The sequence below is a fragment of the Leptopilina boulardi genome, unplaced genomic scaffold (assembly GCF_019393585.1).
Source record: "Leptopilina boulardi isolate dan_hultmark-lab unplaced genomic scaffold, ZJU_Lbou_2.1 LbouV2_342, whole genome shotgun sequence".
NCBI classification, from domain to species: domain Eukaryota; kingdom Metazoa; phylum Arthropoda; class Insecta; order Hymenoptera; family Figitidae; genus Leptopilina; species Leptopilina boulardi.
Genome location: NW_026137910.1, coordinates 1,198,044 through 1,223,170, shown reverse-complemented (window position 1 = coordinate 1,223,170; position 25,127 = coordinate 1,198,044). Strand labels below are relative to the sequence as shown.

The following is a 25,127-nucleotide window of genomic DNA, read 5'->3' as shown; positions in this document are numbered from 1 at the left end:
TACACATTTTTGTCCTTTTCTAACGCACGTGATGCCATGACAACATGTGAGTTAGAAAAGGACAAAAATGTGTAGGTACGGCCAAGAGTGTACAATACAAGGTTTGCGCATTAAATTTCTAGCGGGAATTTCAAAAAAAAAATATATATTCACGTGAATTTAGAATTTAATTTCAATTTAAAATTTCTTATCGATTTATTAATATATTAGTTATTGCAATACTAAATATTAAATTAAAGTATTTTAAAGTTTATTTATTTTATTAATTTTTTTTTTTATTTAGGATACAAAATTGGTTACTTCCGTACCCTGTACTGTCAATTTATTATTTTCACGTTCAGTGTCGTTTTAAAGGGCGATAATTAATTTTGCCAAATAATTTCAGATACCGTTCAATAATCTTAAAAAAAAGACATTTTTTTAATTTTGAATTGAAAAAAATTTTTTAATTTAATACAAAACTCAAGATTAAAATTTTTCTTTTAAAAAAAATAAGGAGTAAAAAAATTTCAATGAAAATCTCTAAAAACTAATTTACTAAAACTTCATCAGTGTACAGAAAAAAAAGAATAATTTAAAATTAATGAATTTTTACCATTTTAAAGAATTATTGACATTTTATTAATTTAATACATTATAATTATAAAATAATGAATAATAATATGTTGAGATTCAATTTGCATATAAATCACATGAGATTCATTTGTACGTACAATATATAATACAATAAAAGTACAATATTTTTTTTTTCTCGTAATAATGAACTATATCATTAGTAACGTTGATCGATAAATTGATATAGATTTTTTCGATTTTCCTTTTTTGTATTATTATTATCTAAAGATTTTTTTATAAATATAAAATTTAGTTTTAGTTTCCATTTAGAGACTAAAGAACAACAAATAAAAAAAGATTTCTATTTTTTTCATCCCTCAATATTTACCGATGTCAGTTAAAAATTACTATATGTGAAAATATTTTTGGAATGACTTATATTACTTAAATATTATTGATTTTACATTAATTTACAAATTTTTGGTTTTCAGAAAATAGTGTATGGAAATTTTTTTTTTTTTTTTGCTATTCCTTGAGTTTAACAAATCGTAAAAATAATTGTTCTAATGTCGCTGATAGAATTGTAAAATCTACTATACAAGGATATTGTTGTTGTAATCGTTTCATTAAGTCGTACATTGTTTTCCACGTTGTTTCAGAATTTTTCACATAGTAGGTGATGTTACTCTGAAAAAATATTTGGAGAATAGTTTTTGTTTTATTTGAAAATGATTTATTATTATGTTAATAATTAAATAAATTTATTTACATAACTTACCAAATGTTCATCTCGAATTTCACAACTTATTGAATTCTCTAAATCATATTTTAGTGCATTTAATTGCGCCTCTGCTCGTTCTGGATTTAATTCTATATTAATATTGTATCCATTACTAAAACGTTGTTTCAATTCTTCACTCGATCCAATACAAATGAGCTGACCTTTCGCCAATATAGCCAATCGATTACAAAGTGCTTCACATTCCTCCATACTGAAAATAAATTGCCGAGAAATTATTATCTATATTTTTTAAATATTTGGAATTTTTTTTTTCTTTTTAAACGAAAACAAAAAAATTGTATTAGAAAAAAATATTTTAACAAAAAATGTTAAATATCATAATAACGATTTTATTTTTGAAATATTTTACCAATGTGACGTAAGAATAACAGATTGTCCAGCTCTTAAAAATGATTTAAGCATATTCCAAAATGATTTCCGTGAAGCTGGATCAATTCCAATAGTGGGTTCATCCAATAATACTAAATGGGGAGTACCAATAAAAGCCATTGCAATGTTTAGACATCGTTTATTTCCTGCACTATACGTGTAACATGGTTCAGAAGCACAATCAGTCAAATCTATAATGAAAATAATAATAATTATTATTATTTAAAAAAAACAAAATTTTCAAATTTGCTTAAAATAAAAATTTTTGCCTACTTAATCTCTTAATCCAATCCTCAACTTCTAAATTAACTTGATTTTTTGGCACTCCTCTTATTTGTGTGAATAGACGAAGATGATCTCTTGCATTTAATGAATCCATTAGTGCTGTATTTTGAGGACAATAGCCTATTTGTGATAGATACTGTAATAAAAAATAATTATTAAATAATTCTCATTATATTTTATTGTTGCCTAATTTAAAAAAAAATTCGTACTTTCAGAAATATGATATCTAGGAAACGAAATTTAATTATTATTTCGTTAAAAAAATTATATATTTTAAAGCTTGTAACTATTTTGTGAAAGTTCAAAAAAAATTTTGAAATTTAATTGTAGATATTTTTTACAAAAATATAATTTATCTGTTATTAAAATTTGATCAAAGTATTTTCCTTCCACTTCGTTAAAACAATTTCACATTTTCATGTTATTTTATAAAAATAGAGAGAGATATAAAATTTTTAGAAGCTTTTTGAGTAAAAATATTTTCAAATTTTTGAAACGAAGAAAAATACATCTTGGTGTCAAAATTTTAATAGCAGATAAATTATATTAGTATAAAAAAAATATTTGCAAATTGGAGCTTTCGAAAAAAAGTTACAAGCTTGAAAAAAATTTCAAATTCAATTTATAACAATTTCATCATTTCTTTGAGCACAATGAACTAATTTATGTTTTTAGCATCTTATTCAATTAAAATTCATAGTTTGAGAAATAATAAAAATATAATTTTATTCTCTATCGTAGAGAATTATTTTTGAAAAAATGAATATTTTATTTAATTTATTTTTAAATTAGTCCGTAACAACTTTAGTCGAAATATAATTATCTGACTTTTCTGTGAAAAAAAAAAAATAAAGAAAATAAATTCCAAATAATTTTCTATGAATATTACCTCCTTTTTATCAAAGGATATGCCATATCCTTTTAAAAACATATCACCATTGTCCGCTAATTCTTCTCCATTAATAATTTTGAAAATTGTACTTTTTCCCACACTATTCGCGCCAAGTAATCCAAAACATTCGCCAGATTTAACAGAGAAACTAACATCTTTTATTATTTGTTTTGATTTATAACATTTATTGAGTTCATAGGCTAAAAATGCAGTATCGCCCTCAACTCTCGTTTCCGTCACCAATTTATTAGCTTTTTTTGAAGCACCTGAAAATATTTTCATTTTTTTTTTTTTTTTTTGAAAAACGTTTATACCTAGGAATACAATTCTTCAAAAACAATATTTTATTGATGTTTAAAAAATTTGAAATATTAATAATATTAGTTTGAAGAACAAATATCAATTTTTAAGAAAAAAAATTTTAAACTTACAAAAATTATTTATTTGTACAAATAAATAATTATCGAATTCTATAAAGTCGAATAACCATTTTTTTAATGAATTTTTAAAACTTCAAATTACTATAAAAGATCGAATTTCTAAAAGTTTGAATAAAAAAAAAAAAAAATCGAATATTTAGAAATTCGAATTATCAAAAGATTTAATTTTTATACATTTGAATAACAAAAAGATCAAATTTTTATATTGTTAAAAGTTTGAATTACCAAAATTTAAAACTTATTATTTATTAATTAAGCTTCAGCCTTTCGGCCCAGAAGTGGACTTGGTTTAATACAAAATATATAAAACTTCTAAAATTTCGAATTATCAAAAAATCGAATGCTATATTTTTTTAATTCGAAATTTTTAAATTTGGATCTTGATAATTCGAACTTTCAGAAATTCTATTAATTAGACATTCGAATTTTTGAAAATTATATCTCTTGTTAATTCAAACTTTTGAAAATTTGCTTTTTTGATAATTCGAATTTCTAAAAATTCTGTCCTTTTGTAATTCGAACTTTTAATAATTTGATAAAATGGTTATTCGACTTTATGGAATTTGATCTTTTGAGATTAAGGTCAAAATAAGGCGTCTAGAAAATTTTGATCATATGCAAAATGTATAAGTAAATAATTTTTTTTTTCTTGGAAATTGGTATCTATTTTTCCAGTGGATATTAGTAATAATAATATTTTAATTTTCTAAACGTTAATTAAATTCTTTTTCTTTTAAATCCGCATTCACAATTATTAACATAAAAATGCCAATAAACAAAAATTCAACGATAATAATAAATAATATAGATGAAATTTGGATTTAAAAATTTGTTTCACTTACTTTCTGCTCTTAATTTATTGATTTCGAAACCCACTGTGTATTTTTCTTCCTTAACTTGATCGTCAATTTCCTCATTATTTGAAGTTTGAATCTTATTAAAATATTTGATATATAATTTTTGTAAAAATTTATTCTCTATTGCTGCTAGAATACCAAAATATAAAAGTGGAGTTAAACACAAAAATATGAAACATTCCTCTAATTGTATTTCAGCATGGGAGATTCTGGGAGTTCTACCAAAATATGGTAGACTCTTTTTACAAGATCCTCCATGGCATTCTAAATCTGTAAAATTTATTATTTTCGTTATTCAATTATAAAAGATGATTTTTCTTTTTTATTCACTTGTCAGGGAAAAATATATTTTAAATTTTTTTTGGGAAAATTTCCCCTGCTCTTATTTTATATAGATACAAAACTTACCTTCGCAATATTCTTCAAAAAAATGATCAGCAATATCATGTTGTACTAAATAGCGACAATGAGCATTTTCAATGGCTGTTGTTAAAAATGCAACTTGTCCATGAAAGAAACTTATATGTGGAATAAGTTGAAAGAATCGTTTTTGTATTTGTCGAAAATAAAAGAAGGTATTATGTTTTCTTTCATAAGTATCACTCTCATAATTGTAATAGTAGGGATAGGAATCCAATTCTAAAAGCCAAAAGAATCCCTCTATCAATACTGTAAAATAAAAAAATATATTTTCTTCTTTTTAAACAAATTATAAATAATAAATATTAATATTATTAATACATACAAATATTAATTATATTGGTGCCTTTCCAGGAGTTTTTTTTTTATCACATTAATCTCACCAATATAAATTCAACATATTAGAAAGTTTCATTAAAATTTATGATGTTCCTCCGAAATGTGATTAAAAAAAACTTCTGTAATGGCACATAGAAATATATATATATATAATTATGGTATTATTTAAAAAAGTATTTTAAACAATTTTCAAACTTACATAATAAAAATGGCAAGAGTCCTAAGCTAAAAATGACATTAGACTTTGACATTTTCAAATAACTGAAAATATACGCCATCGGTAGAGCATTAATTCCAAGTAATATTAATAACAATGTTACAATACCTGTAAAAAGTTTAATTATATTTTTTTTGCAAATGCGTTATTTTTGTTGTAAATAAAAAAAATTGCTTTGTTTATTAAAAATTCACTTTGGACTAGTCTGATTAAACCTTTTTTTTAATCAAACAATAATTTTGCAATAAATTTTATTTTTTTAAAACAAATTATATAAATAATTCCTACATTCTACGGACATTTTGGATTGGATATTTATAAATTTAATTTTTTAAGTATAATTTTTAATATCTAAGCTTCTTAAAAAAATTATCATTGAAAAATTTATTTTACTATTAACTTTCTTATTTTTATAAACAAATTAATATTAAAATACAATTTACGAAAAATATGTTTTGTTTTGAATTATTTTATTTTTATTTATAAAAAAAAATTTTCCTTTCTTAACATTCAAAAGTCGAAAAAAACTAAAAATTTTGAAAAAAATTGTAAAATGAAATAATTCAAATAGTTTTGTTAAAAGTTTCAAATTGGCCCCGATAAAAATTTTTATCTAAAATTATAGTTTTGGTTTAAAAAACAAAATTGGTTTTAAAAAAAAATTATCATTCTTTTTTTCTATTTTTGAAATAAAAATTACAGTTTTTGTAATATTATTTGTTTATTTAAATAAATTGTTTATATATTTTGTTTATGAAAAAAAGTTGATTGCAAAATAACTTTTTCACGAGAGAAGAATTTCTGGTAGGCTTATATAAAACATTATTTGTAAAAAAAAAAAAAATGCGATTTATTTTTGAACAAAAATCTCTATAGAGTGAAAATGTTTATAGAATTTTGTCTAAAAAAAGAAAAAAAAATTTTTAATGCAAAATAACTGATTGATAAAAAAAAATTTAATAAAAATAGTCCAAAGAAAAATAAAAAATAGTAATCTTTTATAAAGATTTCTAGAAATTTCTAGTAATTAATTTTTATGTAATATTAACTATTTAAAAATATTTTTTCTATAAAATAATAGACAAAAAAAGTATAAAAAATCACAATATTTTTTACATTTCTAAAATCAACAGTCACATTATCTGTTTAGAATTTAGTTCTGAATAGAGAAAAAAAAATTTTTTTTTTAATATTTTTTTTTGTCCATTTGTCGTTCAAAAATTAAATTAGATATTTAATTATTTAAAAATTTTGTAAAAAATTTCGAATTCTTATTTTATTATTTTAAAAAACTTACCGAGCTCAGTTGACCAATAAACTTCAAGACCAACAACGTGATCAACAGTGGATAATCCAATAAGACAAAAAATAATAAAAACAAGAAAAACAATGAAATCAACAATAAATTGACAGCCCCAATAAATTACTAATGGAATTCCAGTCATTGTTTGAAGATGCTTTAAACCAGAAGAAATTTCTTGCGATGGATGTATGCCAAAAAATGCTATAGCCGGATATAAAAAAACTGTGAATAAAAGTGATAATGTAAATAAATCGTACGAGGAATATGATCTTAATTGTGGTAGTGGATGATCTGAAATACTGATTTCATATTCATTTCCTCCATATGATCTAATTAGTGCATTTGAAATAATATTCATTCCAATTGGCAAACTAAATCCAGCCGTTTCCGAATAAAGAACATTAGCATTCATTGATTTTCCAGTGACATTTAATTCAATAGCCGTTACTAAATTGTTACGATATGCTGCAACATCTTTTGTTGAAAATTTCACAAGTGCTGAAAAAAATTTTTAATTACATTTATTAATATAAATATGTTATGAAAATACGTATTTTCTTATTTTTCATAAAAAGATTTCGAAAAAAATTTTTTTTTAATGAAAATCTCGATATATAATATTTTAAATCCAACTACATTGAAATTAAAATATTCCAATTTACACAAAAAAATTTTAATATGTTTTTTTAAATGTAAAATGTTGATTTGTAAATTTTGTTTACCATCGTTCATATTAATTTTTGAATCAATTTCAGTCAATTTTGCATGAAAACGATTGACATATGATTTTGTTTCACGACTGAGAGTTTCATTATTGGTGGCAAGCATAACTTGAGGATCATTGTAGAAATTAAGTGATATGTGTTTTAATTCTCTCACTGTATTCATTGATGAAAAATTCATTATCATAAATAATGAACTAATCAAGGGAAGTGCCATCTGAAATTAATACTTTATAAAATTATGAATATAATGGTTATCAATATTAGTATTGAAGATTAAATTATTTATAAACTATTAATGATGCTCACCATTATGAGAAAAATTTTCCAATTTCTTTTAACAATTGTAACATTTTTTTCAATTAATGCAAATGCAGATTGCAATAATAATTCACGATCTTTTAATTTATAGGCTGAATTTACAAATGGTCGTGTCAAGTCAATATCTTCTTCTTTTTTTGTTACTCTTGAAAAAAAGAAATTTCAAATTACATTAAAAAAAAAATAAATAAATAAATAATAAACGTTTTTCAACAAACATTTAAGAAATTTTCCATTTTTTTAAAACATTTATATAAAAGTTTTCTGAACTCAATTCATTTACCAAATATTTAATATATAATTTTTGAGTTAAAATAAAATAATAAAATTTTTTAAAAAATATAACTCAAAAATAAATAATGAATTTATGAATAATAATCAATTTTTCTAAATTCAATTGATAGCATATTTTTGAGGCAAAATTTTTTTTTAAAAAATTTAAAATTATGAATAAAATCAAGATTTTAAGATACAAGTTTTCAAAAAAAAATTCTAACTTAAAAACAAATTTTCATAAATTGTTCAAAAATAAATTCTAAAATCCTTGTATATTAATAATAATTTGTTATTTTCACTTTTTGAGGACTAAAACCTGCTTTACTATGTTTAAAAAAAAACTATACTTGTTTCAAAAAATTAATTTAAAAACACGTAATTTCCAAACAGCATTTTTTAAATTGATGCATTTTTATAAGAAAATTATAAGAATTCAAAAAAAAAAAAAAATTTTAATTTGAAATTTTGAAAAATTTATATCTTGTAAAATGCTTGATAAAAGAAATTCGTAAAAAATCATGGGACCTGTTTTTATAAAGTAGAAAAAGATAAAAAAATGTATCAAAAAATAAAAAAATTTCAAAATAAACGAATGTTGGAATGGAATATTATATTAATATTAAAATAAAATAATTTGCTTACTTTAGAACAACTTGTTCTAATGTAATGAGAGAGACTTTTATCGCTGTCACACCAAATTCCCTCTTTTGATTTTCAATTTTATCCAATGATTCGACTAATTTTTCTGAACATGGAACACATAAAATCATAGTATCGTCTTCTAATTTAAGAATTTCACTTTCTACACCCAATTCTTGTCTTATTGATTCTGTATTACACCATGTTGTTAATGAGAGTGTAATTTCAATATTTCCCTGACCTGCAAATTTATAATTAATTTATTAATTAAAGATAAAATTCTATTTTGAAAAAATTTTCCAATATTTCAACAATATTGTAATAACATTGTATTATTTTTGTAGGAATTATATTCAACCGTATATTTTCTTCAAAAATGTCGATGTTCCGTAACCCTTTAATATTCCTAGATGAAGAATTGCTATCTTGTCACTGAGTATATCAGATTCTTCTGTATCTTTTGTACTGATCAAAATTGTTTTTTCGCCTTTCATTTCCTAATTAGTAATTATTATTATTATTATTTCACTTATTTTGAATTTTTAAATTAATTTTATAATTAATTTGATATAAAAATATTTGAAAAAAAAGAATGATAAACTCATTGTTACCAGTAACATATTCCAAGTATTTCTTTTACTTTTCGAATCCATTCCTGCTGTTGGTTCATCCATAATTAAAATCTGTTTAATTAAATATTTGTAATTATTTATTTATCCATATTATATTTACTTCTAGGTTTTTAATTATATAGACCTCGGAACGACTTTAAAGCGCAAAAAAAGTCAAAATTTTAATGAAGTAGGACAAATTTCTAAAAAAGTTCCACTTTTAGAATTTTTTGAAGTAAAAAAAATATTTAAGCAATTTATTCGAATTAAAAATTTGGACATAGTTTTAGTTTTAGTGGTCAAAAAAATTTCATATAATACTTAAGTTTTATAGATTTTTAAATTACATTTTTTTAAATAACTGAATTGTAGAAGATTTTAAATTTTAAATAAATTTTCTGCAAATTTAAACTGTTGTAGTTTTTTTTTTTTTTTTTTTCTCTCTCTCTGACAACAATTCAATTTTAGAGTTTTTATTTGAAATTTTTTTTAATAAATAAATTTTTGAAGAATATTATAAAAATCATTAAAAATAATTAAATTTTGAAAGTTACAGTTAAAATTTTTAGAAATAATTGAATTTCAAAAGATTTTATTAAATTTCCGACAATAATTAAATTTTACATATTAATATTGAAAATAATTTATCAAATAATTTTAGATAACCTTTTTAAAAATAATTGAATTTTCGAAAATTTATAGTTAAAATTATTAAATTTTAGAAGGTTTTAATTTGAAATTTTTGAAAATAATTTAATTTCAAGTTATTTTGAATTGAAATTTTTGGTAATTTTATTTGATTTTTAAAAAATTTTAAATAATTATTGGAATTTTATTAAATTTCTAATTGAAAAATTGAATTTGTGAAAATTTTTTTTATAATTATTAGAAATAATTAATTCAGAGAAGAATTTTAGTTAAAAATTTGTTAAATAATTGAAATAAAGAATATTTGAAGAAGATCTGCATTATATACTAAAAAAAACGTATTTTAATTGTTTAAAAATTTTATAAAAAATGTAAAAAAAAAGTCAAAAAAGTCGAATAAATTGTATAATCCGAGGCCTAAATTAAAATATTAAATATTAATTTTAAAAAAAAAATCTTACTTTTGAATCGGATATTAATGAAATTCCAAGACACAATCTTCTTTGTTCACTAAAAGATAATTCTTTGGGTAAAGAGTTTCGTTTATCATAAATATTGAGTCTCTTCATTAATTTTTCAACGTTAAAAGATAACATTTTGCGTTCATCTTCAGTTTTGTTTATACAGTTGAGCTAAGAAATTATTTATTTATATTTTTTATATAAAAAAATCAAGTTTTTAATGCAAAATATAAATAATAATAATAATAATATTTATCATGACTCACCAATCCAAAAAATTCGATTTGCTCCATTACAGTTAGATCAAGAAAAAACATATTTTCCTGAGGACAGAAACTTAAGTCTGTTGAGAAATATTTAAAGAAATCATTTATTCTCTTACCATCTATAAAGACAATTCCTTCGTTTGATTCAGATATTCCTTTAAATAAAAACAGAAAAATATCCATTAATATTGAATTAAAAAAAAAGAAAAATATTTTTTTGTCCGATTAAATAAAAAAGAAAATACATTTTATTCAAAGTTACATAAAATGAAAACTTTGATCCGACAAGAAATGTTTCATCAAACAAATACTATATAATAAACTATTTCATTGTAGTTGAAAAATGTTTATTTGTTTATTGCATAAAAACCTGTTAATATTGACATCAATGCGGTTTTTCCCGAGCGATTACGTCCTAATAAAGTTGTAATTTGACCTTTATAAATATCCAACGATATTCCATGTAAAGCCTCGTTTTCCTAATCAAACATTTAAAAAATTAATTTTTTATCCAAAAAAATTATATATTTATTTTAATTTTATCGATATATACCTTTTTGTTAAATAAATTTGTTGTATAAGATTTTGTAACATTTCGAATTTGAATGCCAGGAGTGAAAACGCCTTTTGGTACTTTTTCAAAAGGTTTTCCATTCTCATTATTATAATTAAATTCATCTAATTCTTCTTCTAATTCTTTATAAATATTTTCTTTTTTCTGTAAATAAAAAAAAATGTAATTTTGTAATTTTATCTATAATCTTAATTTTGCAAAAAAAAAAATAATAAAATTTTACCTGTAAAAGGTAAAATGGATGATGTTTAAGTCCAAATTTTCCCGGGAACACAATATTAATATAAATGCATGAAAAAAAATGCAGGGCAGTGCCTAATATTGAAAAAATTATCATAACTCCAATACTTCCTGCTGCTGTATAAGGAGCATCTGAAACTCGAAACATGCTACTCCATTGAACTCCTATTGCTAAAAAAAATAAATAAATAATTTCACAATTAATATTTTTGATAAGAAAATTAATTTGAAAAGTTTTTTTTTTGCACTTTTAAATTCAAATAAAAAAATTTGTAAATTAAATAAAAATCTATTTATAGCAATTATATTAAATTTCATACAATTTATAATTTCATAATTTTATCGCAAATGTGTGATTATAGGAAAAACTCATTACAATTATTATCATTAAATTTTATCATGTGCTTCATTATTTGCTTATCAAATCTTTTTTTTTTTAAATATTAATATTTATAAAAATTTTGTACCTAAAGTTTCATAATTATCCATTTCTTGAAACATTCTAAATAATAATATATTAGGAAAAATGATACCCAAGTATGGTATCAATGCAAATATATAACTATCTATTAAATCCGCTTGAAACATAGAAGATCCAACGTACAAGATAGTAATAACAATTTCCATTGTTAGAGCTGTAATAAAGAGTAGAGCAAACAATTACAAAAATAAAAATATTTTTTTTATAATTATATATTATTTATACTTTTATGCAGCAGTGTTATATATACTTTTCAATTCAACAAAAATTGCGTTTACTTATTATATACTTCCTAATAATTATCTTCTATATGGAAAATTTTCTTTTTCAAATTTGTCTTGTTAAAAAAAAACAGAAATCTTATCTATTTATTTTATCAAAATTCTATTCAAACATTTTATTTTTCTCAATTGTAATTTTTATACGAATTTTTTCTTGTTCTTCATAATGAAGGAAAATTTATTCATTTTACTATTGTACATCCTTTCAATTTATTTTGATTTAAAATATACAAAAAAATTTAATAAATAAAATATAAAAAATATAAAATAAAGATATAAAACTGAAAAATGAAATAATATAAAAAGTAAAATATAAAAAAAAACTTACTGTTTGAAAAATAAGATGCAATATGCATTCCAAATGCAGTTAAATGACCAAAATGGAAAATCAAAAATAGCCAAATAATAAATGAATTTCCATAAGAAAGTATTGGATTTTCAAAACATTGTGTCATTACAATTATAATTAATGTTGAAAAAATTATGCCTTGCAATATACCAGTGATTAACCAACTGAATAAATTCTCATAAAAATGTATTCCTTTTAAATTCATTAATATCTGTAAAATCATTATAATTTTTTGCTTTTTATTATTATTTATTCATAATATATATTTCTTAAATCCCATTTGTAATAAAATTCACTTGAAATTAATTTTCATTTAACATAAATTTTACATCACATAATACACATTTAACATAATATTTATATGTCATAAAAATAAAACATAAAATTTGAAGAAATAAATTTATATCAAAAAAAATTTTAATGTCATGAGTTTTATATTAAAAATGATTATTTATTATTATTACAGGCTTAGAAGCGCAGTAAGAGGCTAAGAAAAGTATTACTTTTAAAAAAAAAATATATATCCCTAAAATTGAAAAAAAGTATATCAAAACAGTGCCATCTTTAAAATAGCTAAGTTTGATGTTAAAGTATAAATATTTTCTTGTCTAAAAAAATTGAAAGAAAACTTCTGAGGAATAAAATTAACATAATTTTTCTCATGATTATTTTTAAAAAAAAACTATTGTTAAATTTCGATTAACTTTTTGTTTTTGCAGCACAACGGTAGAAGCTTATGATTATTCCATAAAAATGATTTTCCACATAAATTTTTATTTTACACAATAGCATTTAATAAAGAATTTTTTTTTAAACGAATGCTTACCCAAAGAAATTTTCAAAGTATCGAATTTTTATTTTACAAAATTTCTCTTTACCCAACTGTTTCTTGAAAAGAATTCTAATTTAACCTATTTTCAATTTATTAGAATTCTCATTCAGTAGAATTTTAAGTAATTCGATCCTAGAACTTGGAATCGGAAGCTTATATAAAATATTTAGTATTTTTAAAAAATTCTCCAATAATTCAATTATTTCGAAAAATCTTCCAAAATTCAATTATTTTTAAAATTTTTATCTAAAATTCTTTGCTAAATTAATAATTTCAATAAATTTTATCCAAGTATTGAAAAATTCAATTAAATAAAACAATTTTTAATTAAAAATTCTCTAAAATTCAATTATTGTCCGAATTTCGGTAGAATTATTTTTAAAAAAACGGTTGAGTAGAGAGAAATTTTGTAAAATAAAAATTCCGTCAAAATAATTTGACAAATTAAAAATTCTATCGCGTAAAAGGTCGTTTAAAAAGAAATTATGTTAAATGCTATTTAGAAAAATGAAAATTCATGTAAAAATAATTAAATATAAAGCAGTAATTCACGCGGCCAATAATAAATCATCAACTTGTCGAGATTTTATAGGAATCAAAAAATTTATAAAATTTATAATTCTTGAATTTTGTCATTTTTAAAATTATTTTTTGAAAAAAGTAGCATTTAGTTGCTTTTGAACAAAATTAGTAGTAAAAAAAGTAGCCTCGTCGAAAAAAAGTTATTATTATTTATTTCAAATTTAATTCATATAAAAAAAATTTATGCCAAAGGCGTTTTTTGTTAAATAAAAGTTATGCCAATAATATTTGTGGCAAAAATTTTTTTTTTTTGATAATTATAACATTTAAAATTTATGTCAAATGAGAAAGATACGAAAATAAAAATTATACCAAAAGTACACTGAAAAAAAAAAAAATTATTTCATTCAAATACTCGATTACTTGACTATTATCAAATAAATATTTACTTGAACCAAATAATTTTTATTTGAATTAAGTAAATTGTATTTAAGAGAAATACCATCTTAAATAATAATTATTTGATACAAATAAATATTTATTTGATAATAGTTATAAGTAATCGAATATTTGAATCAAATAAATTTTTTTTTCAGTGTATATTTTATGTAAAGTGAGATTTATGTTAAATATTTTATTCCAAATGAGATTTAAGGAATATTTATGCGACTCGTATGTATAATACAGTATATAAATGGTAAAATAAAACAAAAATGTTCATTCATTACTAACATTGACTCCAGTGTATTTCTCCTTAGCAGAAAATGAAGATTCTGTAATCACAGTTATTAAAAATAGAACTACCGCTGATGTGGCGAAGAAAAATCTTGATATTTCTTCGCTTGAACGTAATTGTACCTTACTGTATTCGGGATATTTTTGTATAGACATCTATAAAAATGTCATTTTTTTAAAAATAAAAATAATTTTTGTTAAAATTTATGAAATTTTAATTTATAATTAAAAAAAATTTTAATTATAAATAATTTTAGTTTATTCCCCAAAAAAGTGATTTTTAATTATTGTTCAGAAAAAAGTTTCCTTTTAATTCAAAAAATAAATACTTATTTTTAATTTTGTTATATTCATTTGTTTGAAAGAATATAATTTTTCATTATTTAATTCAATTTGATTTAAAATCCATAATTATATACTACATATTGAATATTTATATTAAAAAAAAAAATAAATTTGTTAAAAAAAAAGAATTTTCATAATAATAACTTTTTCCTTATTATAATAAAAACAATTATTTTATTTTTGCAAAAATTCCTTTCATTCAATGAAACTTGTTTCTGAGCATAAAATTCGATTTCCCGCGTGCGAGACACGTGCAATTATTATTTATGCTAGTCATTTTATAAAATGTGCAATAACAGAGTATTAAAAAAAAAATAGTGTGAAGTTTATCTCTGGTCAAATGAACTGATATTATCAGAAAATAATTTTCTCTTATAAAAAAAACACGTGTGTATATTATCAATATAAATATTATCATCACGCAGTCATTATAAATTTCGAATTTTGATGTAAAATTTCTTGATAGGAAAAACCTTTTTTTACAAATTGTAAAATAATTCCGTATCTCGCAGCGTGCACGATTAAAAAAAATATATAATTCATTACAATTTACGAATATATTTTGACTTTTAGGAATAAAATAATCTAAATTTTATTCTTATATAATAATTAGAACGTTTATATTATTTTTTTTGTGAAAATTGTAAAAAAATATTCTTAAAAGAAAATTGAACAATATTTTTTGATTTAAAAAGTTTGTTATTTTTAAAATGTGGTCTGGATTATTTAAACGGATCAATTAAAATTAAAAAATTTTATTTATTTTTGTTTTATAAAACGAAAAATACATAATTTGTTAAAAAAAAAAAGAAAAATTTAAAGAAAAGTTGGCTAAAAAGAAATTGTTTATTTATAAAAAGTTAATAAAAAAATAAGAAAAAATGTAATAAAATTTTAATAAAAAAAAGTTATTTAATAAAAATTATTTAATTATAATGTAATAATTGAATAATCAATAATCAATATTCTTTATTGAAAACGATGCGCAATTGGCGTTTAATTACGTCTTCATACACGTAATTATTATTTATAATAATTATTGTTATTAAGTAGTACAAAGTTTTATAATTTTTTTTTCCACCGCAAAACTGGAAAAACCAAACAGTGAATAAAAATGATAATACAAAGAGTAATAAACAATATTAAAATATAAAATTAAAGTATATTATTTAATATAACTTATTTAATTTTTTATTTATAATAAAAATAATAAATAAAAAGTTTTACATTGTAAAATGTATGAGGAATATAAAACAATTTGTAAAGTTTACATAGTATTACTATACAATTCTGTGTTTTTTTTTATTATTAAAATTTTATAAATAAATAATTGATTTAAAATAAAAAAATGTTCATACAATAGTATATTATGTGGCAAGCACGTAAAGTAGTACTTTTTAGGTGAGGATGTAATTTTCAGTACGAGCTGTCGTTAGTGCGACGTAGGTGAGACGAAGGCGAGCTGTAGGTGAGATGAAGACGAGCCGAAGGCGAGTCGAGTCGAGCCGAAAGCGAGCCGAGTCGAACCGAAGTCGCACAGACAGCGAGTATTGAAATCATCCGAACCTAAAAATTACTACGTGCGAGCCACATACGCTATTTTTTTCGCCATTGTTATGAAAAAGTGAAACAATTTTAAAGAAAAAAAATAATAAAAATTGATAAATAAAATAAAAGCAAAAAAAAAAATTATGCAAAAATTAACAACTGCCTAAAAAAGACTTTATAGGGCAGTTTACTGCCTAAAAAAGACTTTATACGGCAGTTTGCTGCCTAAAAAAGTCTTTTTTAGGCAGTTGGCCCAAACTGCCTTAAAAAGTGCTACTTTATCTGCCCAAAACAGGCACAAAAAAGACACTTTTTCATGTCAATGGCGAAAAAAAATTATTTTTTACCTTCCAAGACTAGGAAAATTTTTGTTTTTGAATTAGTTAACTTGAAAATTTTTTTTTTTAAGTTACAAGTTACAATTGTTAATAAAAAAAAAATTTTTTGGTTTAATATTTTTGGAAACTTATTTATTTTTATAATAGTATAGAAGTAAAAAAAAAAAGAATTAACATTGTTGAAAATTTTATGTGATCCATTTGAGAAATCCTGATCCAATATTTTGAATAATAAAATAATTTATGATTAATAATAATTTTTATTAATTTAAATAGAAGCCAAAACTTATTCTTAAATTTTGAATATATTTTTAATTTATAATTAAACAAAAAAAAAAAGGGTAAAAGTTGATATGGTTTAATTACCTTAGGTGTAAAATAAGGATTTGATATAGACATATTGATAAATGATTCATCGAGACACATTTGTGTTTGAATATATGGAATTCGTGTGGTAAAACATTGCCGTATATAATAATGACCGTAACCTTGAAAAACGCCTCCTATTGAATTTGTCGGTGTATCGAAAGATGATCTCAGTACATAATCAAGTTCTTTTTCATCGTATGTATTTTGGAAAATAATTCCAAGAATTTTTACATCATACATATCGAAACCATGATCATATGAATAATTTTTTAACATGGCTTCTTCGGATTTAAATGCAGTTACATCTGGAAAAACATTGTATTTCACATACAATTCGTGTCTTTTTTTTTTATTTTACATGTTTCTTGATAATAATTATCTTGTCAATTTGAGATATGAAGCTATTGCAATTTTATACATATCGCATTCAAGACCATAAAAATCTTGTTAATGGTTCAAAATGCATTTAAAAAAAAATTTTAATTCAATATTTTTTTAATAAATTATAAGAAATAATATTAAAAAATTATTATTATTATTATTCAGGCCTCGGATCGACTTTAAGGCTAATTGTAAAAAAAAGTCGTTTTGGTCGATTTACATTCCAAAAAAAAGTCGATTATTTTATTTTAATTACATTTAATTAGTTAATAAGTATTTCACTTTAAATAACTAATGTTAATTTCTAAAAAAAAATTCTTAAAAAATTTCAATTTTAGAGTTTTTATTTGAAACTTTTTTAAATAGGTAATTGAATTTTAAAAAAGAAATTATAAAATTATTAAAAATAATTGAATTTCGTAAGAGTTATAGTTGAAATTTTTAGAAATAATTAAATTTCAGACAATAATGAAATTTTACAGAATTGAAAATAATTTTTGGCAAAATAATTTTTATAGATAACATTTTTTAAAAGTAATTAAATTTTTCAAAAATTTACAATATTCATATTTTTGAATTTTAAACTTCAAGTGATTTTTAATTGAAATTTTTTGTTAATTCTGTTGATAAAGAATTTATTAGAAATAAAAAGACAAAAATTGAATTATTAAAAGTTTTTAATTGAAAAATGCTTTCAAATAATTGAATTTTTGAAGAATATTTCAAAAAAAATTTAAATTGAAATTTTTGATAATTTTATTTGATTTTTTTTAAATTGTAAACATTAAATTTCATAAAACTTTTAATTGAAAAATAGTTTAAGATAATTGAATTTATGAAGAATTTTATTAAAATTATTTAAAATAATTAATTTAGATAAAATTTGTATTTTGTTTAAAAATTTTGTAAAAAAAAAAGTCGAAAAAGTCGCATCATATTCAAATAAGTCGAAAAAAGTCGTATTTTCGAGAAAAAAAGTAAGAAAAAGTTGAAAAAGTCGTATAATCCGTGACCTGCTATTAAATATTATGTGGTAAAAATAATCAATTAGGTCTATATTGCAATTAAAAAAAAAAAGTGGCGATTTTGGAATATTATTCCTATAGTGCCGAGGAAGACAAATATATGAAAAAATTTCATTCATATTTTCACATTCGAAAGTTATCCGAAAATATTAAATTTAAACTTTCTACTTTCACTTCCTTTTTGTGTTAAATTAAAAATTTTTTGCCATTAATTTCATTTACATCGAACTATATTCATTTTTGTCATTAACACATTTTATATTTTATACAAAAACCACAAAAGTTCTTGTAAATTTACTATTTTTTACATACATTAAATTTTTAAAATTTAAAAAAAAATGAAATAATTGTTCTTAAAATTTTTTATTTATTTAATAATAATAATATGGTAAATAAAATCAATAATAATACAATAAAGAAATAATGATTTCAAAATATAAAATTTTAATAATTATTTTTTATACTTACTGTCTGGTGAAAGAGAGAGACATTTAATTGTACTATTTATTAATTTTTCGGTAAAATTATTTTTCGGTGTATAATACAAATGAAAATCCTCTAAATCTTTTAGAAGAGCGTGCTTTGTTTCAATATCATTATAAGTGACAAGTCCCTCTTCTTTGGAATACCATTTTGGTGATCGTGCTTTTTGTAATAGTACAAAAATAAATAGGGGAAATAAAATTTGAACAAAAATAATTTGCTTATAATATCTTTTACGAGTCAAATAATTTTTCCACAATAAAGTACGTAAAATTCTCCATTTCACTTCCATGGTTTTTCTTTTTTTCTCACTGTTGACACTTTTTTTTTTTTGTTTTTTTTTTTAATATTGTTCGGTCGAGATATTAAAAAAGAAATACATTAAAAATTCACTTTTATTTTTTTTTATGAAAGCCTCAGTGTTCGCCATAAAGTTTTTCAGGGTAATTAAATTTTTTTTTCTTATTACACACACACCGCGTTTTATCACTTCGAGTGCATAAGCACTACTGGCCAGAACACTTCTCTAACCGATAACCTTTATCTCTATATACAAAAACACATCATATAAGTGTTAAGAGGCGTCTATAGGGTCTCAAAATGCATTATAAATGCTTGTCGAATATTTCAATGAGTTTAAAATCAAAGTATTTTTCTTCTTTATAATATAATTAAAAATGTAATAATTAAAGAATCATTTTTGTATATATAAATGTTTCAGAGTCTTACTCATCACATGCCGGTGACCTTGAAAAGGCATTACGTTCGCAAATCTATAGTATTACGACAATTGCGTAAGAACGTATATTTTAAGGTCGCTATACACATTAAGAAATTAGTTTAATCGCGAGATGAGCGCTTGTGGTGAACAATTTTCTTCTATTAAAATTGGTACATCTCTTAAATATTAACTGTCTCTCTTCTTACATGAAAAGGAGTTATACTTTTGTAACTATATAGCGATAAATAAAATGAGATATTACAATTTAAAAAGACTATATCAATATTGTCCCTAAATCTGAAATGTTTGGTATTTACAGTAGTAAATATATTTTTGGACTAGGAAGCGTGCACACTAGAGTTGCGCGAGAGGGCGCTTTCTTATTATATGATCAAAATATTATTTTCTGTTACTTGTTATATATACCAAACTTGTATATTTTCATATAATTTAATGATTTATTTCTTATATTTATTTTATTTTTATCAATATTTCTTTATTATTTTTGACTATTTTTTTTCACTTAAATTTTAATAAATATGATAATCGTATAGTTAACCTTCTGCTTATACCTTACCTGACCGTTATTGATCTACAATCGTCTATTCGGACGCCTGGTGGGGACTATGGGAATTACGTTTAGTGGCGCTAGAGTGGGGATAAGTTTAGCGTAAGCAGGGATATGTTTCAATTCTCTTTGTCTATACTCTAATTTAATTTAATCATAATAATAATAATATATATATATATAATAATAATATATATAATTCTCTATTATAAATTTCAAATGATAAAAAGTTGACTAAAATATATTTTTAAAATTTTAACTGCCTGCTAGGTATGCTTATTTTGTACCTCTTGTTCCCAAATGTGATGAGTTCCGTCACCTCTTTTCAAGCATGTTGCTTTTATTAATTCTGAACTTGGTTTCTTTAAGTCATATGCCCATCCGATTATTGAAAACATGTCAATTAAAAATGTTGTTACATTTAAGCCATACATCGGAAGTTCTTGTGCACTATAGTCCCATGGGAAGACGTGATGATAATTATGCCATCCTTCACCTAGTGTTAGAATTGCTATTGCTTTATTTTCCACTGGTGTTATGTTTCTAAAAATTTATTATTTTTTATTATAACTATTTTACAACAAAATGTTATTCTATTCCTAGATTCAACTGTGAATTATGAAAAATTGTTTCCTTTCCTATCTAACTCTATTTGAGGGAAATTCTATTAAAATCCTATTAGAAATAACATTTTGAAATTTTCTTCCACTTTCTGAGGGTGGCAAAAACATATTTTTGTCGCCCATTTAGAAAAAATTCATTCCTACGCTCTTGGTATTTTCGTATCAAACTTCGTTAACATAACCTATAATTTTTTAGTGATTTTTATCGATCCCTAAATTCAGAGCGCTTTTATTGGTTGTTTTCGGCGTTCGCCCTGGGTTAACTCTGAGTTAATTGTGATTGGTAGATCCAACAGAATGTTAATGATGATTGGACCATCGTTAACTCTGGGTTAACCCAGGGTGAACGCCGAAAACAGCCATTATATATTATATTTATATAATTTTCCTACCGATCATAAGGTTTCATTCCCCAAAAATGTGCGACACTATTTACAGATAACGTGATATTTCCCACCAAAACGAATCGCATAATAACTGCAATTAATGATAAACGCCAACTTTCATTCCATAAATATACTGGCACAATTATTGGTATAATAAAACTGCACATTATCATTAATGGATAAGCAAACCTTTAAATAAATTGTTTTAAATATAGTTACTATGTATACAACTTTATACTAGTTTTAAAAGTTTTCTAAATACTTTTCGCCATATTTTATGATCCAATCATCATTCAAATCGCTCAAATCAAGTTTCTTTTGTTGTTTAATATATTCCGAATGCTTTTTTAATAACAACCAACCCAAATGAGAAAAGAAAAATCCTCGTTTTCTATTATGTGGATCGGCATCTGTATCTGTAAATTTATGATGAATACGATGGAATTCTATCCATTCCATTGGTCTCAACTGCAAATAATTAACGTTGTTTATTGATTTTCAACAATAATAATTATTCATAAAATAGACTTTAAAACAATTATTGTTTATACCACTCCATTTGTGCAGTAGGAAAATAGTAAAATCAATCGAAGTGGCCATTTGGCTTTGTAAGCACGATGAGACCAAAGTCGATGAATACCTCCTGTCTCTCCAAATTTGGCAACATTTGCACAAAGCAAAACTACAAAATATAATATTGACCGCTCACATGGGATGAATGAAAATTCTCAAAAATTATATTATTGCCAGACTTTTGTAATCTAATCGTTGACTAACATTTTTTTTTTTATTTTTTTTTATTTTACGAAAAAAGGTTGCATGATTTTTTTCTAATCATATACTAAAAATACTCGCAAATTTAATTTTCATCGTGAAAACCATAAAAAGACACAAAATTCATTGTTCTTTTTTTTGGGTTAATAATATGTAAAAATTTCAAATAATTTTTTAGACGAAAGTTGTAGTTTTACTTTGTATACATTTTTTTGAAAATTTTACATATTTTACTAAAAAAAAAACCGTTTATTTTATGTTTTTTATTATATTTATTTTTATTGGATATTAGTGTGATATCCAGAATTTCCTGGGTATAATATTATACCCATTTTTAAAAATGAATTATTTTTCGGAAATTTGTATACATTTTTGACATTACTTTTGTCAACAAAATTAGAAATAAGTAAATGCAAGATAACCTCAAAAATGTAACTAACATTAATATTTATGTATGTTTTTCAAGTTAATTTTATAACTTTTTCTCTTAAAATAACATAAAAACCTATCGTCACGAAAAAATGGTAAGAATAATATAATCGAAAATCAATTATAGGTCTATTATAAATTTTTGTAAGGGAAATTTTATCCGAATCTAAATTTCTTCGTAACTCTCAACAAAAAAAATTTTTTTCGCATCATTCCGAATCAATCTGTTTCATTTCAATGTTTAATTTTAAACCTTTTGAATCTTGAAATTTCATTCCGAATCAATATCCAAAGCTTTATTTTAATTCTTTTAAATTATGAAATTTTATTCCAAATAAATCCGTTTTCAGGTCAATATATGGGATTAATTCAAAATGAAATTTCAGGATTCAAAATGATTACATTAAAATTTAGATTCGGATAGAAACTGATTGGCTTGAAAACAAATGTCTCGGAATATATAATAATTAGGTATTAAACTCTTTTTTGTAAAGTACAAAATGATAAAAAAAAATGTTAGCCAATTGATAATTATTGTTAAAGTTAAAAAATTGTTGGAATGATATACAGTGTTTTGTTATGAGAATATTTCATATGGATTTGTTTTATAAATCAACTTACGCCACAGAAATGTCATTTTTGATGACGCATAAGGAAAAGTGATGAATCCATATATTGCTATAATGTGCACAGTTGTTAAATATATAAAAAATGACCAAATAATCTTTGTTTTAAAATGAAACAATCCAGTGATTTTCTCAACTTTTCCCATATCATCATTTGTCTCAGTAGTAATTGTTGACATTCTTGAAATTTTTATATTTTCTAAAATATTCCATAAACTTTTTCTCTAGATCTTCTTTTACTTACTTTTATTTTTGTCCTATAAAATTCTTTTTTAATAGAGCAAATTATTTTTAATTTAAAGCGTAGAGTAAAACTTCTTTTGGGATATTATTGAATTTTTTTTTCTTTTTGACTCTTTATATATATGTGACACGCTCTGAAGAAAGGGACCTTAGAAGCAAAAAAAAAAAAAATAAATAAATAGGTTATGTTTTAAAATTTTTAATTGAAAATACACAAAGAGGATTCAGAGTGCGTCACATATTCAAAAACATTAATAAAAATTGATTTTAGGGTAAGTCCACGTCAGAAATATCAGAATCTGCAAGTGGTTCTTCGATTTTAATGATACTTGGTAAAATTATAGCTTTATATAAGCGCAATGTGTGAGTAAAAGGAATTTTTAAAATATCTAAAATTGTAGGAGTTATATCACTTTTAATTTTGATACTGCATTTTTTTCTTTCCTTTATATCTCGGTCAATTTTCAACCGATTTTGATGAATCAAAAACGATTTTTTTCAGAAAATTACGTATTTTCAGAAAATTTTAAAATAAAAATAAAATTTTGTTATTTAAATAGAAAAAAGTAAAAAACAAAATTTCTTTTAGATTTTTTTTCAATTTCGACCTCTTTTTTTTAATTTTTAATTTTTTAATAATATTCCTTTTTATTTTATCTTTAATTTAAAAAAAAATTCATCCTGGAGACTTTTTTAGATCTCGTGATATCGTCCTTTAAGTATTATAAGTTTTCATCAATTTGAAAACCGCAGGACTTGCTTCTATCATTACTTTCATTTGTTAGTTGAAATATTTTATGGTTATGAATAACTATATTTGTTTTAGAATCCTCTAAAAGAAAGCGCTAAAAACTTCAGCTACAATTTCAGGTTGCATTGTTAAGGTTTTATTACAATTTATTTTAAATTATAAATATTACAAAAAATAAAAACTTTGCTTTAAATCTATTAATAAAATATTGATTTGCTTGAATTTTCACTTGTTTTAGTCAAGTAATTTAAAAATAAAAACATTACGCGAAATTTTCTAGTTTGTAACAATAATATTATAAAACAAATGAAAGTAGAAACACAAATCTGGATCCTAGTTTTCTTGAGATGTGGATATTTAAAGAACGATATCACGAGATCTAAAAAAGTCTCCAGGATGAATTTTTTTTTAAATTAAAGATAAAATAAAAAGGAATATTATTAAAAAATTAAAAATTAAAAAAAAGAGGTCGAAATTGAAAAAAAATCTAAAAGAAATTTTGTTTTTTATTTTTTTCTATTTAAATAACAAAATTTTATTTTTATTTTAAAATTTTCTGAAAATACGTAATTTTTTGAAAAAAATCGTTTTTGATTCATCAAAATCGGTTGAAAATTGACCGAGATATAAAGGAAAGAAAAAAATGCAATATCAAAATTAAAAGTGATATAACTCCTATAATTTTAGATATTTTAAAAATTCCTTTTACTCACACATTGCTCTTATATAAAGCTATAATTTTACCAAGTATCATTAAAATCGAAGAACCACTTGCAGATTCTGATATTTCTGACGTGGACTTACCCTTTAGTTTTATATAATTAAAAAAGAACTTATTTTTTTCTCTTTTTTAGGTTCCTTACTTCAGAGCGCATCAAGTATAAATAAAATACTATAAAAATAAAAAAATATATATTTAAAAATAATACTACTATTAATAATAGTTATTTAATAAAAAATATTTGATAATTTATTTTACCGAGAATTTGCAACTTACAAGCAAACAATTCCTCAACTAACAGGAATTAATTATTGTCGATGGTAATTATACGAGTCAAAAGTTATACCTTTGATGATAAG

General features: G+C 22.1%; 2 protein-coding genes across 10 annotated transcripts; both read right to left on the bottom strand.

Annotated features, from left to right (window-relative positions):
- Positions 1-597: 597 nt before the first annotated feature.
- On the bottom strand, positions 598-19,219 carry LOC127285968 (phospholipid-transporting ATPase ABCA1-like). Its single transcript, XM_051312204.1, has 24 exons — positions 18,912-19,219; positions 17,035-17,342; positions 14,435-14,593; positions 12,328-12,559; positions 11,705-11,872; positions 11,221-11,408; positions 10,977-11,141; positions 10,794-10,902; positions 10,424-10,578; positions 10,158-10,328; positions 9,049-9,120; positions 8,796-8,934; positions 8,441-8,678; positions 7,511-7,667; positions 7,202-7,418; positions 6,474-6,977; positions 5,159-5,284; positions 4,609-4,869; positions 4,186-4,470; positions 2,901-3,169; positions 2,000-2,147; positions 1,707-1,917; positions 1,334-1,547; positions 598-1,242 (listed from the first exon to the last, which is right to left on the bottom strand). The coding sequence occupies exons 1-24, from the start codon at positions 19,216-19,218 to the stop codon at positions 1,081-1,083; spliced, it is 4,965 nt and encodes a 1,654-aa protein (XP_051168161.1). The 5' UTR covers position 19,219; the 3' UTR covers positions 598-1,080.
- Positions 19,158-25,062, bottom strand: LOC127285969 (acyl-CoA Delta-9 desaturase-like). Of its 9 annotated transcripts, none has more exons than XM_051312213.1 (6): positions 23,049-23,457; positions 21,776-21,906; positions 21,487-21,692; positions 21,231-21,413; positions 20,503-20,758; positions 19,158-20,295 (listed from the first exon to the last, which is right to left on the bottom strand). In XM_051312213.1, the coding sequence occupies exons 1-6, from the start codon at positions 23,230-23,232 to the stop codon at positions 20,287-20,289; spliced, it is 969 nt and encodes a 322-aa protein (XP_051168170.1). In that variant the 5' UTR covers positions 23,233-23,457; the 3' UTR covers positions 19,158-20,286. The 9 variants fall into 9 exon arrangements, with proteins under 9 accessions (XP_051168170.1, XP_051168164.1, XP_051168169.1 ...); XM_051312207.1 differs by lacking the exon at positions 19,158-20,295 and adding an exon at positions 25,045-25,062 and having other exon boundaries at positions 20,317-20,758; positions 23,049-23,320; XM_051312212.1 differs by lacking the exon at positions 19,158-20,295 and adding an exon at positions 25,045-25,062 and having other exon boundaries at positions 20,317-20,758; positions 23,049-23,252.
- Between the last annotated feature and the right edge of the window lie 65 nt (positions 25,063-25,127).